Source organism: Poecilia latipinna, unplaced genomic scaffold (genome assembly GCF_001443285.1).
Source record: "Poecilia latipinna isolate Pla-1442-1.1 unplaced genomic scaffold, P_latipinna-1.0 Scaffold217, whole genome shotgun sequence".
In the NCBI taxonomy this organism is placed as follows: Eukaryota; Metazoa; Chordata; class Actinopteri; order Cyprinodontiformes; family Poeciliidae; genus Poecilia; species Poecilia latipinna.
The window spans coordinates 359,210-384,659 of NW_015112833.1; the positions used below are offsets into that span (position 1 = coordinate 359,210).

Sequence of the window (25,450 nt, forward strand, 5' to 3'; positions counted from 1 at the left end):
TGCGTTGGTTTTCAGGCTAGGAGTTAAACCATCTAGTCGTTATTATCTTTTGACTTTTTTTTATTCTTTATGTGAAGTTACTGGGTTTGAATAAATATATATTTATTTCCACTTTGGGTCTCTTACTTTAGTGGTAAGTTTTAATACTTAGAATATCTCTGATCCTGAAAAACAAAACAGTCAGAAACTAATAATCAATGCCGTCACAGCAGTTCCTGCCGTTTTTGGCCAAGTTTGATGTTTTTTCTTAGATTTTAGCATAAGTATGAAACTGTAGTATTTTGACCTGTTGTGGCTTTGTCCACAAAAATGACAAACTCAGTCGTAGAATTTGTTGGCAGTAAGAAAGATTTAAGTCGCAACTGAAAAGCTCGTTTTGGGTTGCGCACTTGCAATCGCGTGAAATCTAATAATAGTTTGAACCCAGTATTTGAAACCACATGGCAAAACCCTGAAAGTTTCCCGTCGGAGCGGGATCAAACAGGCTTTCAAATCTACTTAAATCAGGTCTGAAAGAAAAAAACAAAACACACCAGCCGATGTGGAAGAAAGGACAGAAACGCGAGGGTGGGTTTGTGGAGGACGTACAGTATGCGTGATCAAATGGCGTGAAGAAACACTTATATCAAATCAAATATGTATGTATGACTTACCACGTCTCAATGATCGGTGAGCTACCAAACCCAAGTAAAAACAACAACAACAACAACAAAAAAAACAACAGTAGTGTTTTCAGAAACATGTCGATGGCAAGAGGGGGCAGAAAACACACCGCACACAAACCTTCTCCACATTCAGCATGACCAGTGCAGAAAATCCTCCCACAAACAATTATTCTGATGAATTCAGCCTTCGCCTCCGGAGGCTCCGGTTCCGGAGTCTGTGCCCGATTTGCCATTTTGTGCGTGTGATGTAGAGCGGCGTGCTCCGGTTGTGTCAGCAGTGGGCCGCAGAGAGGCTCAGAACATTGGCTTCTATCTGGGAAACACACTGCATGCTGAAATGCGAAAGGATTTTAGCCAGACTGTGATCAAAGTGGCTGTGTTAGATATGTTGTTGAAATGGATTTTTCATGTTTCCCACAGATCTCCAGGCATTTGTTCCCAGTGTGTGGCTTGCTTATCTGGGTGAGTGTGTCTACGCCATATGGTCAATTATGTCCACAAAAGGAAAGAGCCGCTCCGACTGCAAGACGTCAGACGCGTTTCCTTTTTTCTTGTTTTCTACTTTTAATGAAATGCATAAGAAGAAAATGAAACAAACCGAATCTAAATGTCTGGGGTTTGTATTCAGATCGGTGACTCTTTGCTGTTCGATCTGGGCTTTTCTGCTACATCTTTAAACGTGGGAGTCTGCAGCCCCGGATCAGACTCGGCAACCCTCACAAGAACAATTTAGACCTGACAGCTGAATGACATCAGTAATAACAAAAAAGAATCTGTGGTGTTGTTTGTCTTGGGCATTATCGAGTTTTGGTGATAACTTTTGTTACTTGGGATCACAGCGAGTTACAGTGAGGCTGCTTCACAGCCCATCACCACGGGACGACCTGGAAGGAACGTCGAGTCCAATCCTGGCCAGCTGTGTTTTGTTTGAAAGACAGAAGAAGAACTGGAGACTGTGACGCTCCCAAGGTTCAGTCTCCACAGGAAAAAGAGCCTCCTTTTTTATTTTTACAGTGCTTTGGAAAAGTATTCGCACTCCGTTCGACTTGAACATGTCATCACATTTTGTAGAACCAAATTGAACCAAATTGGAAAAAAAAGGGAAAAGACTTTTTTGTGCAAGCAGTTCAAAAAAGTCAGAGTTTATAGAAAACATTACAAAAATAAAATAAATGAATTATGAAATCACACATAAGCTATAAAATGCTTAGACACTTCTTTTTATCTTAACATGGCAACACTAAATGAGTAAGTGTTGGCTCATACACATCTCAATGATTGACAATATTTCCAAAATAACTTCAAATTCTGTCACTGGAAATACTGGAGCAATTTTATTAGCCTTCCATGAACTTTATATTTTTGATACAAAATAGACACTCGCTGCTCCCCTTCTGTAAATTCAGAGCAATGTTTGTCTTGTCTAATGCATGAAGCTAAGATTTAGACCTTCATTGCCATAAATCAATAATAAACTGCTCAGTGAATCATTCAACTCTTTTGTACTGGCTTAAACCCAAAAATCAATCATGTCCATTCCAGTGGACGTGAAGTCTGACGGGGTTTTAAGGCAAGTTTTTATCTGTCAAAGTAATATCTAGACACACAATTGTTATCTTGAAAGTTCTAGTTATGTATTTTTGTGACTCTCTAGAGTTTAGAGGGCCACATAAAACCTTATGGCGGGTTGAATTTGGCCCCTCAGGGCCTTGAGTTTGACAAATGTGGTCTATAGGCTAAATTTGTGCAAAGTATGACTAACAGTTGTCCTGACAACTGATTCTCCCGCTTGAGCTGTAGGTTTCTGCTGCTCCTCCAGAGTTACTTTCTTAGCTTTCTGGTGGTTTCTCTGGCCATGTTTCTTTCTGGTTTTCCCAGTAAAGTTAAATTTTTTAAAGTTTCCTAGTGGTAGGGGTCTTAAAGCTTGGCTAATTCCTTCATAACCTAAGCTCTGCTTTCTGCCTGACCTGTCTGCTGCGTTCCTTGGTCCTCATAATCCTGTTTGCAATATTCTCCGGCAAATTTCTGAAGCCTTTACTGCACAGCTGCATTTATACTGCGATTTAATGACCCACAGGTGGGATCTACTGCTTATTATGCACCAGTTTTCCCATATATCTGCTTCATAAAACCCCAATAAAGTACGTCGCAGCTTGCCACTGTAATGTGACAAAAAGCTGGAAAAACCCCAAGGGATATGAATACTTTTGCATATGGAGCGAAACTGAAAGGGAGGAGTGTGTCATCGGGTTTCCCCGCCCGTCTTTTCCAAGAGCCACCTCTCGAACACAGAGCTGAGCCAAGAAGTCACTTCAGTCACTTGTTCTTACCATTCTTAGGTGTGCGTGTGGGGCTACCTAGAGCCACATGGTTATAGCTGTGCTGATGGGTACCTGCAATGACAAAAAGCAGTGAAAGATCTGTTGAATGTCCAGGAGGAGCTCCAGGTGTCAGAGTGCAAACACAGTGGTGTGAAGGAGAGGCATTTAAAGGGATATTCCACTGAAGTCGTCTTAAACGTTGGGTTTCAATGGCACCTATGGTTTTTTTTTTTTTTTTTTTTTTTTTTATTTTTTGACTGCGAAAAACCTTAGGCTCTGTAGTCGACTTGTGATCGGAAGGTTTTAGGTTCGATTCCAGCTTCCTCCTGCCATATGTCAATGTGCCCCTGGGCAAAGCACTCAACCCCAAATTGCCTACTGATCTGCGTATCGGTGTATAAATGTGTGAGCATTTGTGTGGTCAAAATGATTAGAAAAACACTATATAAGTTCAGTCCAGTTACCATTTGAGTTGGATGCAAAAGTATGATTTTTTTTTTTTTTTTTTTTTTTAAAAAAAAAAATGGAACCGAAGTCCCATTTTTTTAAATTTTTTTTTAAGTAGGTGAAATATCCCTTTATTTTTGCTAAAGTAGCACAGTGGACATGAAAACAAGAGGAGAGTGAGAATTGGGAATGAATGAAGCCTGCTTAGACTTCAGCTCTACCCAACAAACCTGTTTACATCAAACAGCATCCAGAGAAGAAGAGCCAACAGCAAATACATTAGAGAAGCAATATATATATATATATATCAGTATGCAATATTTATTACATCCTGTCCTGGAACACACAGGCAAATTGTATCATTTAAGAGTAAGTCATACACAGCGACCACTTGAATCGATGTGGTCCTATTAAAAACGATAATATATATGCAGAGCGGCCGGCGCAAGAAGCTGCTGGAAGATTAATGAAACAGGAGTACTTGCTGACCAGACTGAGAAAGGGAGACACTGTGTTTTATAAGGCACAGCTAACCACCGAGGAACACACAGCCATTTACTGCAGCTTCATATTGCATAAGCAACATCCATTTTGAGGTAAACCTGGTTCGAATCCATCTCAGGCCAAAATAAATAAATACATCTTCTAGAAAAAATGAAAAAAAAATAAATAAATAAATAAAATTGCAGCCCCATTTCTAAACTACCTTTTCTCCCCGGGGCTTTAGGAGAAGTGGGGGCGGAGAAACGCCTTCCTTCAGCTCCGACCGCTTGTGGCCAGATCCAGTCCACAGAAACTCATTTGCTTAGTTATTGTGAGTGCTGTGGGGACGTTACAGCTCTGGTTTTTAATGCCACATCTCTCATTTAGTGGGGATTTCATGAGCTGCTTTAGACAGGTTCAAATTGTCTAGATTATATAACCTCAAGTAAAATGCGGCAACAACTTGGTTTGGATAGATTATTTTCCTCCAATAAAATGATTTCATCATTTGAAAATTCAAATAGCATAAGTTTCTTAATTAATGGAGAGAGCCACCTTCAATTAAACTATAAAAACACTGGGTGTTATTTCTCCTGATAACTAGGCTACTGACCAGCCAGTAAGACTCCACTGTTCAGACAAGCCTGAGAAAATGTTGTCTCGACTTTGACCAAGTCACTAAACTCCTGATCTAAAACTTTTTCTTACCCAAGAATCATTTTTAAATCAGATCCGATACCAAATCCTGAACCATAGATAATTATATGTGTTTTTAAATCCTCTCGTTTAGATAATTGGGATGCTCCTTCTTACTTGTGTTAACAGCAGAAAAGCCTTTGATCGTCTCCAGATAGCTCAACACAGCTCAAGGCGCTTCTGCAAAGTGCAATTGTCTCACATGGTTTAGCCGCAAACTCATCAAAAATTCAAACCGTTTTATTTTTTAATCCAACAAGTAGAGATAATTATAGGTAGCGGCCGTCGTACATTCAAAAAAAAAAAAAAAGACCGAAATAGAAACGTCGGCTTCGTGCGTGTAACGCCGCAGTGACATTCAAAAGCTTCAGCAACAAAAACCAGTAAACATAATGCGGCAGATAAAGGAGAAACATAAAACACAGAAGCACTGCGTGGAGCCCAGCAGCCCTCCAAAGTGACATCTTTTCGAATTTTTATGACAGACGGCTATTTTCAACACAGGCTGTCACTATCACACCACCAGGCTTCGTGCGGTAACCCTGTGAGCCACATTGTTCTGCTATGTATTGTGATGGAAATACGCGCCAAGCTTGGACTCACAGAATCACACTTACGAAGTCAGAGGAAATGATTGAGGAAATTTCATTTAACACGACAGCTTCCTCCGCCCCGGAGACAGCAGGCTCACACAGAGAAGTAGCATACCTTTAACACACACAGGAATGGTCTACCGTCCTGGAGCTGCTACAGAATCCCATTCGCAAAGCTACACATTTTTGCCCAGAATAAACGAATCTTACATGTTTGTAGGTGCATCAATGATCCTGAGTGTGAGAGTTGACAATGATGATCTGGGAAAGGTTTCTGACATAGCTGGGTAGTCCTGCTGCAACATTTTTTTTTTTTTTTTTACTACATGCTTTTAATGGTTTACTAAAAGAAAAGAAGTCAAACCACGCATCTAACACTGTTTCCACTACATTTATCAGGGTAAAACCTGATGAACAGAGTAATAATAGTAAACATTTCCCCCTAAATATCTTGCATAATATTTGGCTAAAACTTTGGGTCATAATAACCATTGGTGTCTTCCTTATATTCTCCACAGCACTTTACAATACAATCAGTCACCCATTCATGCACACATTCACACACAGATGGTGGTAAACTACCTTGTATCCAAGGACACACTAAACGTTTCAATTAACTTTTTGAATGCGAATTTTGAAGTATTTCAAAAATAACGATGTAATTCATCAATTTTGCAAAAAAACGTTTTTATGCCCCCTTGAGGTAATTTTCGCCTTTTCTAAAAAAAAAAAAAATAATAATTAAAATGTGTTAAAACTCATTTCTCAAGTTATGGCAAAGTGAACACCCCCATCCTCTCGTAGGCACAAACCACTAGCTTGGAGGAGGAGTGGCGTCTTTCTGTTTTTCTGCTAGTTTGCAACTTCTAGATCTTGCTTATTACAGCGGTATTATACAGCTACACATAGCTTATGAAATTATGCTGGATTGGCTGTTTCCCTGCAAACCAAGAAATGTGACTAATTCCACTGAATGCTGGATCTCATCGACCGAACATCCCTTCTGTGTCCTAACCATACAACTGCTCAAGTATGTTATCACAGCTTCAGTAGGATAGGTTGTTCTAAACTCAAATTACAGTGGATACGTAAAAAAGAAGTCATTTTCTACATCAACTTCATCAGTCCAATGAGAAGCTAGAAAAATAAGTGGAAGATACGCCTCAGACAGATTGCCAGTCCATTAGTGGGCAACAGAAAGACACACACACACACACACACACACCCAAAAAACTATCCACAACCAAGATCTGTGATACGGCTCAAGGAATACAATTTCCTGTTAACGCTTCCGCCAGATGATGCTAAAGAAATCTCCAGACTACTTTACTTTAGATTTGAAGGTATTCAGCGTTAACGAGCGGCAATTTTTTTTTTTTTTTGCTTGTCACCTGCCGCCTCAATTGGGAGACTGGTTTTAATTTCAAGCCACAGAATCAAGAGTTTCAGCCAATCATCCACCCTCCCCGCTGGGTAAGGAGTGTTTTGCAGATGACAGGAGACGTGATGCAGTGTTGCGGTGCTCGGCTGGGCACTGCACTGTGGAGGTGCTTTAGTTGAAAGATGGGACCTTTACTGAGCCCATTGTACTGGGAAAGATGATGAATGGCAGCCATTCTCAGCAGTGTGCATGTGTGTGCGTGTGTGTATGTATAAGTAGCTTTTGCGTGTCACGTGTACGGAGGAGGCGGCAATAGACGGAGGCTCCGTCATAGTAATGCCGTCGCGACACGTTCTTATGCTGTCTGCTGCTGTGCCTGTTTAAAAATGCATTAGAGCCAACTGGTGAAACATCAATTTACATCTGTCACAGAAGTGAAGGAGGAGAGCGAGGCTCGACGCTCTCACATCATAGCTCTCGATATTTGCTCAGGCTATGAAGATAGATGGCATGTGTCTTGTCTGTGTTCCTCCTTTCTCTTTACTCATATCTCTGCTTAACAGCGACTCTCACTACAAATGTTGCTCAAACGGCGGTAAATCCACACACATCCGAGGCCCTCTCTGCCGAACATATTAAACAGTCATCATGATAAAAACCATCTGCCCGTTTAGTGTTGGAGGTGGAGGAATCCAAGCTACGGCTGGAGATTTTGAAGCGATAGTCGTCGCTGCTTTTGGATGGGCAGTGTTGGTGTTTTCAAAAAGTGCCGAAAAATAGCTTTTTTTATATTTTCTGGAGTTACAAAATTAGTTTGATTATTTGAGTCTGACAGAGAGGTGATACAGAGATGGTACTTTCTGACCGTACTTAACAGTGTTGAGCTTTTTAGCTGGATTGTTTGTGGATTAGTTTAGTCAAATAATTCACCTCTCACAGGTGAGAGTTGGCCAACCAGTTGAATCCAACACAGACTTTGGGTAACCTGCGAACCGACTCGTCTATTTGTCTCTCTGCAGAGATTATTTTCCCCTCTGTATCGCAAAAACTTGGCTGATTTCCAGAAAATGTCACTTTAGCCACAATAATAATAATCATGATGGATATTTAATTCCACACTCAATCTGTAAATCCAAGCGCTATCCTGTCTTAAACAGGAGAAATATTCACATGTCAGATACTCAGCAAGGCTGCAGACTCCGTATATATTGAGGTTCCACTAGAACCTGCATGAAGAGTTTGCTTTGACGAATTCTACAATTCTACAATCCCGCAAAACCATTTGACGTGGACGGCTCGCATCCCAGGTGTGTGTGGTTTGTTTTAATGTTAATGTTTTAGGGGGGAAAAAAAGCAGTGGAGTGGTACAGCACTGTCAGGCTTCAGATTGTTGGAAAACATCACAATCAGAACTAAGAAACATTACATCACTTTACTCTTTCAGGAAAACCCTGGAGCAATGCTTACTAGATAAACTGTACTCATGTCTCAAATCATTTTTAAATGATCTGATATGCTTTTACATGTTTTCTTATGGATGTGACTTGTTTTTACTGTAAATTACAGTAGCTATACACTGAAATCTGTCATAAAAACCATAAGTCATGCATGTTGTTAATCTCTTCCATCAACCTGCTAGAGGAGTACTGATAAAAATTAGCTTCTTTGGCTAAATTTGGCATATTTCTGTGATGTATTCCTGTTGATGTACAGTCATTGTTCCCTTCATGAAATCATTAAAATGCACAAAAAAAAACAAACAAACAATCCAACATCCATTAAACTTGCTAAATTTGCCATAATAAGAAGTCGTGCTGAACTCGTGGGCTGAATCCCACTTTGGGATCTTTTTACATTGACTTTGACTGTTTCCCCATCCATGCGTGGGTTCTCCCAACTTTTACTGTCCATAAACACCAATGTTGGCTTAAATTGTCTCTTTTAAATTGCCCTTAGGTGTGTGTGTGTGTGTGTGTGGGTGTGTGTGTGTGTGTGTGTGTGCGTGCGTGCGTGCATGGCTGTCTGTCCTGTATGTCTCAGTGATGGACTGGCAACTACTTCAGGGCGCATCCCGCCAATCGCCCAATGACTGCTGGAAACAGGCACCAGCCGCCCTGCAAGGACAACTGGGTAGAGACGATGGGTGGAGGAAGTTGGAGTTGACTTGATGATGAATTAATGTAAGAAAGATCAGAATAACCATTTACTTTAAAAAAAAAAAAGTTGAAAAAGTGGAGAAATGCTTTAAGGTGTCTAGGTAAGGGGTGGCCAGGAACCCAAAAAAACGAGGGAAATGAAAGAAAGAGGGAAAAATAAGTAACTTTTTCTTTAATGCTTTTGCAGTGGGAGCCCTAATGACCAGCCTCTGATTAATTTAAGCAGCTGCCTAGCACTAGAAGAAAAAAAATTAATAGAGCTAATCAGCACCAAACAGGAGCAGGCTGAGCCGTAATGAGGACATGACAGTTAAATTCTTAGTGAGACAGAAATGAATACCTGCTCTGAGTTTTGCCACATTATGGATATTGTGCTAATGAGAATTCAGGCAACCATAAATATTAAAAACAATTTTAAAATCTACACAAACGGCTCGAAAGACACACAACAGGGGGGAATATAGCGCTGACTGAGATACGGCTGGCGCTTCCCATACAAGCAGCCATTTGTCTGTTTCAGACTGAAATGGACCCGGCTAATTGGACTGAACGAATCACTTCTACTGTGTTGAAATGGCAAATTTCTCCTCACAGTAAACTGTGAACTGAATGCAGCAGAAGAAAACCTCGAGCTCCTGAGAACGGAGTCGTTTATTATTTATGTTATTTTCATCCCAGCTCCTCAGCCTGTTTTGTTTCACGCGTTTGCAGATGCAGCAGAGGTCGGGTTCAGTCCGCAGCGATCCGGCTGACCCCTCCAAAAGTGCTGGTAAGAGTGTGAAATGAAACGCTAAATAAAGTTTTAACATGCCGGCGCGGCGGTGCTCTAATCCACCGAGCTGCTACAGAAATGACCTTCATGGTAAAAACATCAACAGCAGCTACCCGTCCTGCACAAACCAATGCCTGAGGTATAGAGAGACGGCTCTGAGGACTGATGAAGCAGAATTTTATTATTTTAAACTTGGGCTGTTTTTTATTTATTAAATCTGAATTATTTAATGTGAATTAGAGGTGAATGTAGTCTTTATACTCAACCTTGAGGTGAACTCGTGGATTTTGTGTCGAATTTCTAATCTCTGGATGGTGCAAAGTTTTGAACTGTGATGCCAACTTGGACCAACTCTGATTTCTCTTAAAGAGCTGGAACTTAAGAAGACATAAAGCAGCACTGAAAATATGAATGCTCTAAGCGATCTTCCAAGATTGATGCAAGAATCAAAGTTGACATTTTCATAATATCTTAAAACAAGAGAAGTTGACGGAGGAACCATCCTGGCTTCAGCATTGTTACAACAGTTGCCTCTGTATGTATTTCATAGACAATGCAAATCTTCATCAAACACTAACACATCTTGGATGCTGCCAACATCTTCAAAGCCAAGATTTTTGACGACAGACAGATGTTTAAAGTTTAACTAGATAAAAATATATACTGTATATATATACTATATTGTTCTCTTCTCACTGTCTGTCATCTTCTGACAGGGTTTCACTTTCTTTTATAATCAGAATGAACCACAGAGCTTCTTAAATCTTTCTACTGTATTTAAAAAAACCCTCATTAACAAGATATCAAACTCTCTGAGTCTTTTTCACTGAGTAAATGTAATAAATTTGGTCCCCAATCAAACAGAATCTCCAGGTCTACCAGGTCTGAAAACATCGTAAGAATGAAAGAAGAGCTTTTTTAACTGATCTGACGGACGGGATCAAACAGTAAGATAAAAGCACATATTGATTAAAAGTGACTTTCATATTCAGTTTTTAGGCCCTGAGGATTTTCTCTACAAGTCATTATTAATACCCAGGAGAATTAGAGGAAAACAGCCTGTTTCACAAATGTACCTGGCAAACAGGTAAACAAAACTGCATTTCAGGAAGTTTGGCAATACAGATGTAATGTTCAGTTCCTCTGCAGCCGTGAGTTTAATGTTCACAGGAATGAAGTTGGGACTTTTAATACAACTTCCTGCACTGCTTCGCCGCAACTCTGCAGTAAGCCCCCCATCGCCCATTTGAACACACAGCTAAAAAACCCCCAAATGTGAACCAACACAAGGCAATTTTCTCAAATTCTGATCTCACTCTGGCGATTTCTACTCCAAGCCCCGGTCCAAGGGGCTCTGAGGAGACGGGCCTGAGCTTCACAAACCAGCCGAGCAGAATCAGAGACGGGCCGAAGCTCATTAAGACCCCGGGCGGCTTCGTTCAGTGATCCCATCATAATCTGGAGACCAATTAAATTCATTCAAGAAACTCCAGCACAGTTAGCCTCCCACCAAAACTCTCCTTCCGCTTATCAGCTCCTGACACCCCGCAGCCTCGTCACCTTCCTGGCCTCCTTAAGCTTATGTCAGAAAATAACCTCCACACACACCGTTCCTCTGAGGCAACCCCAGGAACCTATTAGTGATTAAAGTTTCCTGATGAGACGCGGGGGCCTCCCGCGTACCTTCATGTCTGTTGGCTCTTGCGTTTACCTCCCTAGCTTGTCGTGCTAAAGTGCGTCCGAAGCCAGCAGTGCCGTTTAATAACACGATGACAAAATCCTTTGTGACTGACATGCCCCCTTCTGATTACCGGAGCTAAATCGCTAAATGGCTGTTTGTGCTGCCAGCGTGAGGATGACGCAGCAGTGTGTTTTTAACTTAATGATTAAATCGGCCTCAAACGCATCTACGATCAGTGAGCTGCAGAGGCCGGTCGCACACGCATTCCTCTGGATACAGTCGCCTGCAACTCCACAAGAGGATTAATCACATTAAATTTCCCTTTGCTTACACAGTAAGGGTTCTCTGGAGAATACCTCCTTGGCGAGTTTGCATAATAACATCCAGATGGCGGGCAAGTGAGTCAGTAATATGACATTTGGTGTGGCATTTTGTTTCACATCACACTTCCAAGCATCGCATCCATATAAAGCACTCAGGGGAGGCATGCCAAGGGAGTGTGAGCCAACTGGAAAGCACCTTGAAACCCCCTGCCAAGGTTAGATAAGCAATCGCGGAGCTAATTGTAGTTACACACTCGTACCCGTATTTCTGTCTCTGCCATTGATTTCTGCATTCTTTGATGTCACGGCATCCAGGCGGGAATCCAGCCTGTTTTTCATGAGAAGAAATGTTGCGGTGTCTTGCAAAATGTGTCCACACCCCTTGAGCCAAACGGCCAGAACAATTAATTGCAGCGTAAAAGTGAAAGAAAAGAAATGTACAACTTTAAACTTTACAGAAACAAAAATGCGAAAAAGTTGACATGATTTTGTGTTCAACGTCTTTTACATTGATGTCCTGAAATAAAATTCCAAACTGCAAGCGATTAACCTTTAAATGTCACCTAATTACTACCAAAGTCCACATTTGATTTTTCTAATATAAGGGGAAGAAATCACTTGTTGCCCACATGCAAAATTCTTGTGTGTCAGAAAAGCTGCAAAACAAGGTAATGGCTGCATTATGCTGTGTGATATTATTTGCAGCAAGAATAGGACAGCTTTCCAGAATTAAAGGTAAAATGGATTATATTTATTAGTGTGCATTCAACCTGTAAGAGATTGCACATCAACAGGATGATTATAACACAATTACATCTGGAGATACATTACATTAAAGCAGAATGCCCTAGTCAAAGTCCACACTAAATCCAATTGAGAATCGGACTTCTGTATAAATGCTTTCAACCACATCTGACAGAGTTTCAGCCATTTTCAAGCAGAGTTACAGACTGTAGATGTGGGAAGCTGGAAGAGACATGCAGTCACTAAAGGGAAAATGATCAATGGGGATGAAAACTTTTACAAGACTCTGTGCTTATAAAAGAGAAGGAGAGGAAAGAAAGGTGATGCACTGCCAGGACTTTGACTGCTAAGGCACAGCAACTCATTTATCCACGCAGACAAACACGGTCATCAGGGTGTTTGACTTGGCACCCGTGGATTGCCAAAAGTCAACTTCATTATGTCAAGTAAAAGCAATTTGCAGGAAAACAAACTCGCAAATTGCCAGAATCCTCAACTCTTCCACTTCCCACAGGAGGAAAAAGTAAGAAGCCAGGATCTGGGTAAAGAGCAACAACAGGAAACTATTCCACTGGGTACTGCTGTGTGATAAGTGTTAACGGGGGTGGGAGAGGAGATAGCATTGTGACGAGACAGTGAAAAGATGTTGGTCTGAGTCGTTTATTTTATTTTATTTTTTTAAGTTTAAACAAATATCTGTTTAGTATAATCTCATTCAGAACCAAAAGAAGTCCATACAACGATTTAAAAGGTCATCCTTTCCTCCCATGAGGGTGTTTACATTCATTCAGGAGTATTCTGGCCTCAGGTACATCATTAAAGGTCAACTTTATATCACACAGACATTGGTGAATTAACTCCATTGTACTGCAGCACACAATGGAAACCAAGACATTAAAACTGGATGAACAACATTTTCTTTAAAGTTACCCTGGATACAAAGATCATACTCTAATGTCCATGCAATGAAAGCTAATTTGATGGACAACATATCAGCATTACAGAGGATAAACTGACCTACTGGTGTTCGGACAGGGCTCTGAACGCGGTCAGAGACTCCTCACACATTCTCCAAGAGCTTTCCAAACAGCTGCCATGAGGCCAATGGTGGCGCAACATCAAAAGCACAATCAAGAGATTGCCACACAGCTTTCTGCCTCGAGCTGTTAATTACGTCCCGCATGCGGTACTCTACCTGCTTTCAGGTCAAACTGCAGGAATTTTAAAGGAGCTAAAATACCGTCGTGCTGCTGTCAAGATTATGACCTTCAAGTCATTGTAGAAATTTTACGTTTTATTCATTTGTGTTTGTTTAGCTACTTTGGGTTTTTTGTCATAATGTATTGAAGATCAAAGAGAAACATTCACATTTTGCAAACTCTGCTTTACGGTGCTGATGGAATCATAACAAAACTGATTGGATTTTCCTTTGCTATGGCAGACGCATGTTTTTCAGGGTGTTTTCTCACCTGATGGTCTGGTAGACTTGGTGTGTTTGGGGACAAAAATGGCAACATTTGTTAGATTTTCACCTGGTCATACGGTTCAAACTCATCTTAAACCTGAACCTAGAACCTTCTTGCAGCACTATCCTGATCAGATCAAAATGAGAAAACTCTAATTTGAAAAGGTGATTATTTAGCCTGCCAACAAAAGTTGTCTGACACCCTTAAAAGAATCAATTAAAACTTCAGCAAAAAGGTTTGTGTGGTATACCTTTACTCAAAGTCCAAATAATGGATTGGTCCACACCAGATTGTCAGGAAAATGAGTCCTTAAAGTCACAGCTTTCAACTCTTCCAAGATCTTCAAACTGCACGTAGCACGGTGGCCTCAGACAGGCCAGAATACACTACAGACAGATAAACACAACCTAATGAAAAGCCTAAAGGCTTTATATCACTCAACAACACACAAGAGCAGACAGAGGAGCAGTGGGGGAGAGAGCGAGGGGCTATGGAGACAGAAATACACTGGACACTGGATAAAGTGAGACAGAAAGCAGATAAGAGAAAAAAAACTTAAGGATTTGGTGGAGTGCTGCAATAAAAAGTGGAGAGAACCATCAACATGGGCGAGTGATCACAAGCCCTCACAGCGCTCCCTCTGCCCCTCACCTCTGCACCACCCACCGCAGATTCATAAGAAAGTCATCGTCTGCTCTGTGCTCTGCTCCCCTCATGGCATCCCTCTCTAAAACCAGCAGCCATTCTGCTCTTTTAGCCATGCCAAGGAACATCCTGGAACTATGACAGCCCCAAAAAGGAGCTTGCACTGCCACAAGGGCTTCAGAGTGCACACGCACACATCCTTTATGTTTGTGTGTGGAAATCCATGTGACAGGTATGAATACAGATAGTGGAGTCCCGCCGGCTCAGTTGTCAGCGTGCTGTGCTGTTAGTAACACCTCCTTGCCTTCCTCTCGCCTCCGAGGACGTGGAGGAAACTGAAGCCACCGTGGGCCTGACATTTAACAACTGACAAAGAGTGTTCACATTTAATAGCTAAATGTTAACTGCCATAATAGCCCCACTTCACTCGATTAGTGGGGACAAAGCTTCAGGCCCCTGGATAGAAGTAGCTTCCACCTCTCCATTGATTTCCTCGGCAGAGAAGGAAGCTTAACGCTGACCCAATTGCAGCATTTGATGATAAAGCTTCGGAGTTTTGTTAATAGAACTTGCTGCTCTGCTAATTTTGGCTTAACTGAGTGGCTACTGTGGGTAATGCTTTGTAATTAACAAAAATGACCATTTGAACTTAAAGCTTAACTTTTATCCAAAGGTATTTGTCACATTCGGCCAAAACTATAAGAACCAGTGAGTATATAGTTTCTGCACTAACTTCTGTCTTTAATTTCTTTGATCTCTGCGTTGCTGATGAATCAATCATCTTACACGTATAGAGCCTTACAAAGGTGTTTCTGCCCTTTCAACCTTTTTTTCACACATGCGAGATGGAGGCAAGATGCATAGTTTTCAACAGAAGTGTGCGATACTGCACATTTTGATTTCAATCCGATATCAAGTAAATTACAGGGCCAGTATCGCTGATACCGATACCCAAGTATCGGTATATCGTTTTTGTGGTTTTTCCTTATTTCCTTAATTTGTTAAAACTTTGGACATACTTTAGATAAAGTCTGCAGGTGTCTACAAAATATTTGAATAACATCTTCACACGACAAACAGAAACAATAGAAAAACAAATTTGTGTGGATTGTTTACTACATAAACTGCAAAAAATGAGATCTTATCAAAGCAAAATCTTTTTTACTGTGAAGTTGAGAAACTAAAATACAAAAATAATTTTAAAGAAATCCAAGAGGAAATCTGAAACTAATATATTGATCTTATCACGCTATTGATCCGATACTAATACTGATTTGTGGATCGATCTCCCCACCTGTAGTTTTCAAGGTTGCCACATATGAAAAGGTGAATAACACTAAATATGCAGCCACAGCCCAGTAGAATATATCGGAAGCCTTTCTGTTTGACTCCTGCTGAATCTTTTGTAAGTATCCACTTAAAAAAAAGCGTAATAGAAAAGATAATATATATTCCAGGTTTATATGCACAGATCTATGCAGTTTGAATGTTTATGTCAAACATGTATGTTTATTATCTTTCAAATGCATTTCCCTGTTATATTGGTGGTGCGCTGTAGGGTTGGTATTTTCTGAGGTGGTAAACAGTTTGAAATATTTGCGTATTCCTGCTCTAGAAAATCCCAGTCAGAAGTCCAGATTAGAAATGTGCTGTTCACAGACGTACTCCATCCAGTCCGGCTGAGCAAAAAAGAATGGGCAAAATGTTCAACATTAATGTGCAAACCTAGTAAACATGTGCAGCTGGAACTGCAGTGGGTGGTGGTTCCAAAAAGCATAAGGACACTGGATAAAAATACACATAAAAATGTTCATATTTTTATTTGTATGAAGTTTAGTCCATTAAAACATTTGCAAGGCGCTGTAATAAGCTATCTCTTCACCCACTGTTTTTAACCAAAGCACAATTTACGTGGAGCTAAGACGGAATAAATATTAACATGTATGCCAGCCTAATTGGTTGACACATCAGTGTGGTTTCTGAAACTTGAATGCGCTCCACAAAGGCAGTGAGTGACAGCTCCGCCTAGGCATCAAGGCAGGAGGCAGAGAATTTATTGTGATTTCAGTGCCTCCTGCAGACTCACTCGTTGATTCCTGACTTTAAAATGCTGCTGGCAGTTGCACTGTAGCTCCATCAGTCTCTTTGCACCCTCATTTTTAATTCATCACGCTGCAGCTAATGCTCTGCGAGTGTTACATATTAAAAGTTTTCTGCTGTCGCTCGGTCAAAGTCGAGTGCTCAAACTTCATTGCATTGAGCCAGCAGGACCTTCAGAAAGCCGTGCATCAGTAAAATACCTGCAGACCTAACTGGACTGAAGCTCTGTTGGGAAGGAGTGTGGGTCAGACTCAGAATTCCTCTAACAATGTGACACACAAACAATTACGTCAAATTCTTAATCCTCCTTTTTTTATTTATTTTTTTTTTATGTGACCCCATTTTGAATATCTTGTGTTAAGTTAGTTTAAATATGCAATGCTATAAAAATGTTCCCGAGTGTTCAGGAATTATGAGCTGAAAATAAAAGGTAGATATAGCAGCCAGTAGTTGGAGGGTGTGAATATTCATCAGTGCAAAGTGTTTGCATATTACATGTGATGAAGCAACGTTGTTTCTATTCGTTGGTGCAGCACTTGGGTAGCAAATCTTTAAATTGCGTAGCAGTGTTGTAAATGTGTGGCATGCTGTGTATGGCATTTCAGTTTTGAGGAAGTAATGTAATGTAATGCTGTGAACTGTAATGACATATCAAACAAAATTGCGGAAGCTATCATATGTGTTTGAGAAAGGAATAGTGAGGCTTTATTTATCTCCCTATGCCATTAAAATGCAAGGAAAGGGAACCAAATCCCGTTTGAAAGGGGGAACTGGTTCTACTCTTAGTGGTAAAACATTGCAAACGGGTCACAAGCTGGACCCTGAAGTATGAGAGGTCTAAGACAAGTTTAATCTAAGTCTGGTAAGAAATCCTATGGTTTTCAGTCTATATCTATTTCTGGGTATCTTTTCAGTAAGTGACTTAATCAGTGAGCAGTAATATTAGCACAACAAAAAAGCTGCTTTATTTTGACTGTCTGCCTACAAATGGTTTAATCATTTGACCGCCTTTTTGAACCCTCTTTGTATTTAATTAGTTACGTCTCGACGCAAACGTACCCATCAAGTCCAGCAGATCTGGAAAATTTCAACTTCTTTTGGGATATAATCTGGAAGTGAGGCTAATGTGCAATAACAGACCAGAATGATTAACTCCCAGATAAAAACTAGTTAACCTAAACATCTATCAGTTTGTCTGTACTGATATTTGGTGTAATGGATCCCTTTGATTGGCTTGAATTTACATTAATATACCCATTTAACTGCAGATTTTATCCCCAAGTGAACTTTCAATATAATTTTGTGTCATTAAGAGTTATGGCAGCACACTTTTTAGAAGCATTCATTCTGGTGTCTGCACTTTGAAATTTGAGAATCTATTTGAACAATTTGCTTCACGAACAACTAATAGCTTATTTGAAGTTTAGCCCAATTGTCAAAAAATGTCAGACGTCACATATGTTTACTATATTGAAATCTTAAGTTGCTGTACCGTTTCTTACAGTATTTTTGCTATTGTTTTGTAAAACAAAGTGAGGAAGGAAGGTTTTGCTAAGTCAGTCATGTTGTGCTTCTAAATAGTTGCTTTGTTTTTGATGCATTTCTATTTTGAATACTGTGTGTATACTAGGATCAGTGGGGTGGAATCCACAATATTCAGCTTTATAAATGTAAAGAAAAAACCAAACTGGCCCTGTCTTGTTTCTTTGTTTTTTATGTTAAAAGATCGACTCATAATAGAGCAGAAGAGTCAATCCTCTGCACATCGTTTCCATTACGCACCCTCATCTCATGTGGTATTTAACAGGATTAGCTTTAAATACTGCAGCGCATGCCTGTTTCATATCAGTAAAAAGCAAAAACAAAAAAAAGAGACTAAAATGATTTAATTCCTTGAACTGAGTTGGGAAATCTCTTGAAGAAGTTCTAAAACAAACAAACGACACGACTGCATCAGTGTTCTCAGCTGTAATGAGCCATCGCCATTAATTTAATAAGAGCATCCATTTCCATGCACACGGAGACGATCCTCTTTATGAATCAGTTTTGCCATCATAGTCATTTGTACTTTGTTAAGACGGCCGTGCTTGTTGAGTTATCCATATTTCACATTGGATAATGACTAAATCTAAATGAATGTGTTTTGAATTGGTTGAAATGAATAGCTCTGATTAAAAAAAAAAATCAATATCACTCTAATGCTCTAAACGTGTGGAACAACCCCTGTCCAGATTGCTTCCATCCAGTACGCTGGTAAGTATCGCTCTTTATCTCATAACTCACAATCAAACCCCCAGACAGCAAAGGCCAAGTTGTTACTTGACGTGTCATCGCCTCTCCCGTTTGACAAATGTGCCGGGATACTGTCAGCGGTTGTGGGGAAACAAGCGCAAGACGTTGAGATGGACTCTGTGACCGGCTCGTTGTGGAAAACGATGGACGGGTGAACTCTTGTGACCCCTGTGAAGGCAATAAAGTAACCATTCTATTGGGAGAGCGGAGTTGTCGTGTCATAGACATACTTAACCCAGGTTTTTCTCCCTGAAAAACCAAAGTCGGCATTTGCATGGTAAGTTACATCAAATGAATAAGTATAACAACAAAGGCCGTTTCTTTTTTTTCTTCTCAGCAGTCGACGGAGATACCAACCAAGTCCACTTGCAGGCTGTTGAAAAGCAGACTTCCTTTTGAGAGGAGGTGGAGGGCGAGGAACAGGCAGAGGAGGAAGAGGAGGGTCCGTATATCGTAAGCAAGGATAAGCACAGATTTATCTGATGTCTTCTTAAGATAAAAGAAGTAACATCATCAAAACTGCGTTTATCCGTGCCTTTATAGACCAGCCCTCCTCTCCACTGAGACGGACAGAGCCAGAGAGCACACGCACGGCAGAGGTTAGCACATCAACTCCAGCGTCAGGACATCACAGAGAAAGTGAAGCAAGTTTTTAAAAAGAAAAACAAACGTACATTTCAGAGGGCACAGAGTAGAACAGAGGAGTGAAATGAGGCCGACCAGTCAGGTTCTAAGGCACAGCACAATAAAGAGACTAAACACGATGTGGGCCGGCTGCAACAAACACCAGGAGCGCCTCTTTACTTACAGTATAGTTTTGGCTTTTTCATATTTTCCACAACTTCCATCCAATCTGTGCTCAAGGAGTGTCCAATTCAGCTAATAAATGTAAAACAGAGCAGGAGAGGCGGCAGCCGTACGGTGTGGAAGGCAGGCCCACATTAGCACACAGGAGTTTAGAGCAAAACCAAGAAAGGGTGTCACGGTACCAGGTTAGTAATTCACAGCCACTACAGGTTTCTGCACTTTTAATTGACTTTACAGATCATGTTAGCTAGAGAGACAAGGGAGGAAGTGACATCACTGAAGCTACAGGCTACAAACACAGTTACTGTCTATACATTTTTTCTCATATGAAATAAAAACAAAGGAAATGATTTTTTTTTTTCAGTAAATAACTGATTTATATTTAGTTTGATAGGATATTAGGGCCACGCTAACACAATAAAGAGAATTAAATTACAAGAATAAAATGATTATATTACAAGAATAAGCTTGCATGAGAACAAAGTAATAAGTGAATAAAGTCATAAAATTAAAATGTTATTCTCGTAATATGACTTTATTCTTATCTTATTGCGAGTTTATTATGTTTTGAATTAATTCTTGTAATATTACGATTTTATTCTCACCAATACTTTGTCATGATTTAGAACGTATAATCAAATGTAGATTTTTAACTCGGGAACAAACTCAGGATTATTGTGAAAGTTAGAAAAAAAATCAGTTCTCAGGAAAACTTAGCAGCTAATAAATGTGACTGTTTTGCTGTTTGCTAAAGTTGATTAGCATTTAGCTGCAAAAACCAGCTCTAAACTGCTCAAATTCTTAACATTTTTCTTAAATTAAAATAATACTGTATGTGTGTTTCAGGTGTATTTATAGGTGAGCTAAGATCCTCCAGAACCAGTTTTAACACGGTAACTGGTTGTTTGGAAAACTCCTCAATCACATGTCCAACTACTTCATGGAACTACAGTAACCGACTGAACACTGTCCGTGTTTTAATTTCAGTTGAATTAATATTCATTTAGGAGGAAAGCATTCATCTGGTCAAGCAGCCAAATGTGTGAAAAAATATGGTGGACAAAAGTTGCTCAGTATGAGGGATTGCTGCAAAGTCAGAGACACAACGCAGTTGGTTGTGTACTTTCACTACCTGCCCTTGTAAGCGGAGTGAACGCTGCAAATCAATCACTTTTTGACTTTTTAGCCAATTTGACAAATAAACCCTACTTTACCTCATTGTTTGATAATCAGGAATAATTGAATGTGTGTATGACGGGAATGAATTTACGTTTTTGTAAAGCGAGAAAAAATGTGTTGCATCACGTTAGCGCTATATAAACTGAATTGAATTCAGAACCATCTAAAAAGAAGGGTTAGCTAACCAAATGGTAAATACAGTATGTGTCTCTTTTCCAACTTTTATGTAGTCTTTACATCAAATCAATCATTTCCTTTGCACTTTGGCTGCTTTATAAGAAAAAAAAAAGTATTATAAAATATCTGACATGCAACTTTTTTTGTTTCTATTTTGCATTTTCGGAAAAAAAAAAGGAAAACAAAAAAAAGATCTGCAAGTAATATCTTGAAGTCTCTCTTGAGAGAATACCAAAATGAACAAAACCTGTGAACGTAAAGCAGAACAGTTTGTGGACAGTAAATAAATTCTGCTTAAAAATCCTCCTGTACCGTTACACCCCCTGAATCTAGCACATACAAAAACCAGAAAAACACATGTAGTTCATCACACAGACAGGAGAGCTAAACATTACAGGTCGAATACACAGGTTAGATAAATAGATAGAGGTCAATGGGAGGGCACTGCACCATGATTAACACTCCAGGTATGAGCTGCCTCCAAACACTGTCTCTGCTGCTGCTGAACATTAACAGGCTCACAGAGCAAATCCAAACAGGAAGTGGTTTGAGGCAACTTTGACCCTTAAACAGAAAACAGCCATCCCTACCATGGTGACTCTGGGAGCGGACCGGCCAATGTTTTTCCCCTAGAAAACAGAACCCAGTGGTTATTGATCAGACTGAGCAACAGCCACAGAATGTAATCACACTGAGCTAGTAGTTAGCAGAAGTCACTGCGGGTTGAATTGCATAGCAAGAAAAAGAAAAAAAAAAACGGTTTTATTCAAGACATCAGTCTGGTTGACATGGTCGATATGTGTGAACATTCCAACATTAGATAATAAAACAGCACAAGAGCATAATGTCATTATAATTAACCCTTATAAATCTTTAACGGGTGCCCGGGGGCCACAGCAGCAGATTTCTGGACAGGCCGAGTGCGGGAGGCAGCGGGGAGATGAGCACAATTTTAGCGGTTTGATATTGATTCTGTGGCATTTTATCTTCCCATCAACTACTGGCAGATCCCATCTGACACCATGACACAAGGTATCAGCTATTACTGCTAAGGCGTGGGTGGAGGGGCGGAGGGATGACGGAGAGGAGTCGGGATTTTGAGATGAAAAGAGAGAAACGGGGCGAGAGGAGAGGTGGGGAGAGGATAATGAGAAGAAGAAAGGCGAGGAGTCACTGCTGTTCCCCCCCGCTCCCCCACTCCACACACACACACCGACACCACGGGGCTCCAGCCATGCAGCACTTTGATCCATCACTATTGATTTACCATCAGCGTCTCATCGCCACTGCCTCCCACACAGCAACCAGGATGCGTTCCTGAGATGTGGCTCAGGACGACGAGCACACCAGTTTTGACCTTAAACCTATCAACTAAATGAACCAATATAGCGCAGTTTACATCTATGAGAAGTCTTGCTGGAGATGCACTGTGAAATGAAAATAACAGGGTTTTTTTTGTTTCATTTCAGCAAACTGACTGGGCCTTAAAGGGGCAGTATTATGTGTTTTCCATGCACCTAGTGCCATTTTTACAGCATTATCAAGTAACTGTGTTACCTTCAGATGTTGTCAAAAAGAAAAAAATATTTACTTCCTGATTTAACACTTTGAAATTGGGCCTCTGTCTCCTTAAAAAACGCCTGCTCTTTCTGAAACTCCACCTTCAGGAAGTAATCACGACATCAATCCTCCATAATTAACCGTTTAACTTTACCTGAGAAGTAGCTCCTATAATGAGCTTAGCTGAGCCACAGTTCCACCAGGCGGTGTGGTAATTGCTGATGACTAGTCTGAAGGAGTAGAGTAGGAGAATCATGGTGGAGGGCTGCTCTGTGAGGATGAGCTGCACCTTAAAGGTGGGGCTAAGCCCAACCAGGCGTTTTGGACAGCTCAGTGGTTGCCATGGAGATGAAAGAATCACGGCAACACTCCTTGTATGTTTTTGATGAGTGAATACCATTATAACACGATGTAAAGCTCCAAAAAGTTGACTTGACATAACACTGCCCCTTTAATAAAAGTTGCTCTGACTTGTAGACATATTTAGAAAACAGAAATAACCTGGACAGTTCAAAAACATTGCATGACTGTTGCTATAAATGTCTGCACAGGTCAACAACACAAAACACTGTATTAGTCCAGAAATCCAAACAGATCTAAGTCCACTCTAGTTCCTAAACATCGTTTTAAGAATCGTCTTTGTACATGAAGACTCTCAACCTTCCTGCTCTTCTGATCTACAGTCACACACATTGTTTTAAACAAACATTTATGCTGCTGTTTCTCTTGATTAAATATGTTAAAAGTCAAAATTAACTCATTTTATGGTTTAAATATGCATCAAATACATCCAGCTCTTAGAAATGATTTTTATTTGAGTTAAAAAAAATGGGATTAAGGATACTTGTTTTGAAGTCCAACCGGGGATCTCCTTGATTTTATTCTTTGTTGGATTCAAAGATCTTACAGCAAACCAGGAATCTACAGCACAGTTTTCTTTTCTTTTATAGTATTTAATTATGAAATTATAACACATTTTACACACACAGAGGTTAAGACTTCAGGGAAAACTGCAACTTGGTATCGGCCAGTAAATCCCAGTCTGTAGCAGGGACATTCTAATTTCTAGTCAATTAGAAAAACTATAAAAGTAGTGAAGATATTAATAGCTGACATATTCAAAGGAGAGTGTTTTATCTCTGGGAGTGTTTTCTGCAGAGAAGAGACTCTCCTGTCCTTGGCTCGGTGTTCAGCTTAAGCCTCGTGCTGTATGACTACGGCGAAGGAACCCGGCGAACTCCCAACATTTTTTGAAGTGAGAAACGTGGTAGTTGTAAATCATCAACTTTAAACAGACGCAGAATACGTCCCTTGAAATTTATTTGTGATTTTTCAGCGGATTCTCTCTCTGAACCAGCTGGAGAAGCAAAAACAATATAAAACCTTCAAACTTTTGTGATCCATCAAACGGGGATCTCCCAGTCTTATTGTTTATTTTTGGGGGGGGCGGGGGAGGGTTTAGGAAGAAAAATCTGATAAATTTTCAAGCCCAAGCTTTGCTGACTTAACATTTCTTTTTTTCTTTTTGAAGGGCACTACCTTAGTCAACCTTAAGTGTTTAGCCAGAAACACTTAAGGTTGACGAGAGCAAAAGATTCAAAACTTCCCCTCAGCAAATAAGCAAATGATAGTTTCGATTCACGGTGTCGCCATCTAATGTCAGGCAGTCTTCTCGATGTTTAGTGTTTTGTTTTTTTTGCCCGGGGAGTAGTATAAGTCGAAGGCTTCAAAAACAACTGTCAGCCAAGGGACAACACGTTTCATAAAAGACGAAACCTTAACGCCGGTTACAAATAAAAGAGCACCTGGCAGCTCAGCGGGGCGCGCTCGTGCTTCCTCGCTGGAATGACACTACGTTTTCAAGTGCCATTCTCACACCTCCACTTATTCAGCGAGAGCAGTCCTGACAACAAAAGAAGGGAAGAAATTTTTGAATTTCAGATAATGCACCATTTTAAACTCCAAGCATAAAAAAATAATAAACGGAGAAGAAGAGAATCCTTTCCCAGGGCCAATCAACCTGCCAGCATTCCCACCCGCAGCTTTTTCCAGTATTTGCTCGGCTTTTCAACCCAAGATTTCTTCTTCTTGGATTTTTCCATGGCATATTAGCAAAATTATTTCACTGGAATCAGCGATGTGGCGCTTGCTTGCTTATATAAGAGGCTGGGACTGTTGCAATAAACAATAAATCAATTAATTAGTGTGATTTATCGTCTTTCTCTTTTTTCTACCTCTCTTCCTACCAAAAACTAGACGACGAAAGTCCTCAGTCTGGTGCTTCGGTGTCAACCAGCCCATTTTTTGAAGGACAATTTTGTTTACAGAGACGTCATAATTCATTTGATTCGCTGTTTTGTTTATTTTTAGACATTTAAAACGTCGTCCAGTTCCAATGTTGATAAATGTTCATTAGAACTTAAAGTATATTGATATTTGAGAGGGTGTACCTGGACTGTTATGCCATTACCAATATATTAAAACAAAGATATTATTGTTCATTGCGATAATATCTGGGACTATTTATCGTCCAGCAAAATTTATCGTGACAAGAATCGATAAACCAAAGGTGAGACTTCAAGAGTCGAGTTCAGAACTACGAACAGTTTCACAACTTCATTTTTTGCTTCCACTGATAATCTTAAATAAGAACAGAAAGCAGAAATTACACACATAAAAGTGAGCGCCTTTTGCTAAATCTCTTGATCTAGTGTCAATGTTTGAGTTTCATTGATAATAATGAGTATTTCAGTGACATAACGGCTTACATGATGGTAATACTGACTCCAGGGGCTGCTGCCAGACTGTGATGTATGTTGCAATAAAGCTAAATGTTTTTTTATGACTGCGAGACTTCACATAGTCTTGCGTTTCATATTAACACACAATGTAGCGCATGTAGCTCTCATAAATCTCATAAAAATAAAAAATAAAAAACTCTCACTCGCTAATGATGCGGGTG

The 25,450-nt window shown here is 40.1% G+C and overlaps 1 protein-coding gene across 13 annotated transcripts in view; it reads right to left on the bottom strand.

The window, feature by feature from the left end:
- Window positions 1-25,450, bottom strand: part of LOC106947011 (protein shisa-6 homolog) — a 91,301-nt gene that overhangs the window by 8,224 nt on the left and 57,627 nt on the right. For 3 of the 13 annotated variants that reach the window (XM_015031771.1, XM_015031770.1, XM_015031776.1), the window contains exons 5-7: window positions 21,519-21,557; window positions 2,996-3,058; window positions 654-674 (exon numbers count right to left, since the gene is read on the bottom strand). The exons of 3 other annotated variants lie outside the window; for them this stretch is intronic. In XM_015031771.1, coding sequence (XP_014887257.1) covers window positions 654-674; window positions 2,996-3,058; window positions 21,519-21,557 — 123 coding nt within the window. The remainder of the gene's footprint in view (window positions 1-653; window positions 675-2,995; window positions 3,059-21,518; window positions 21,558-25,450) is intronic. 7 more of the 13 variants (XM_015031772.1, XM_015031778.1, XM_015031777.1 and 4 more) reach the window with 3 other exon arrangements.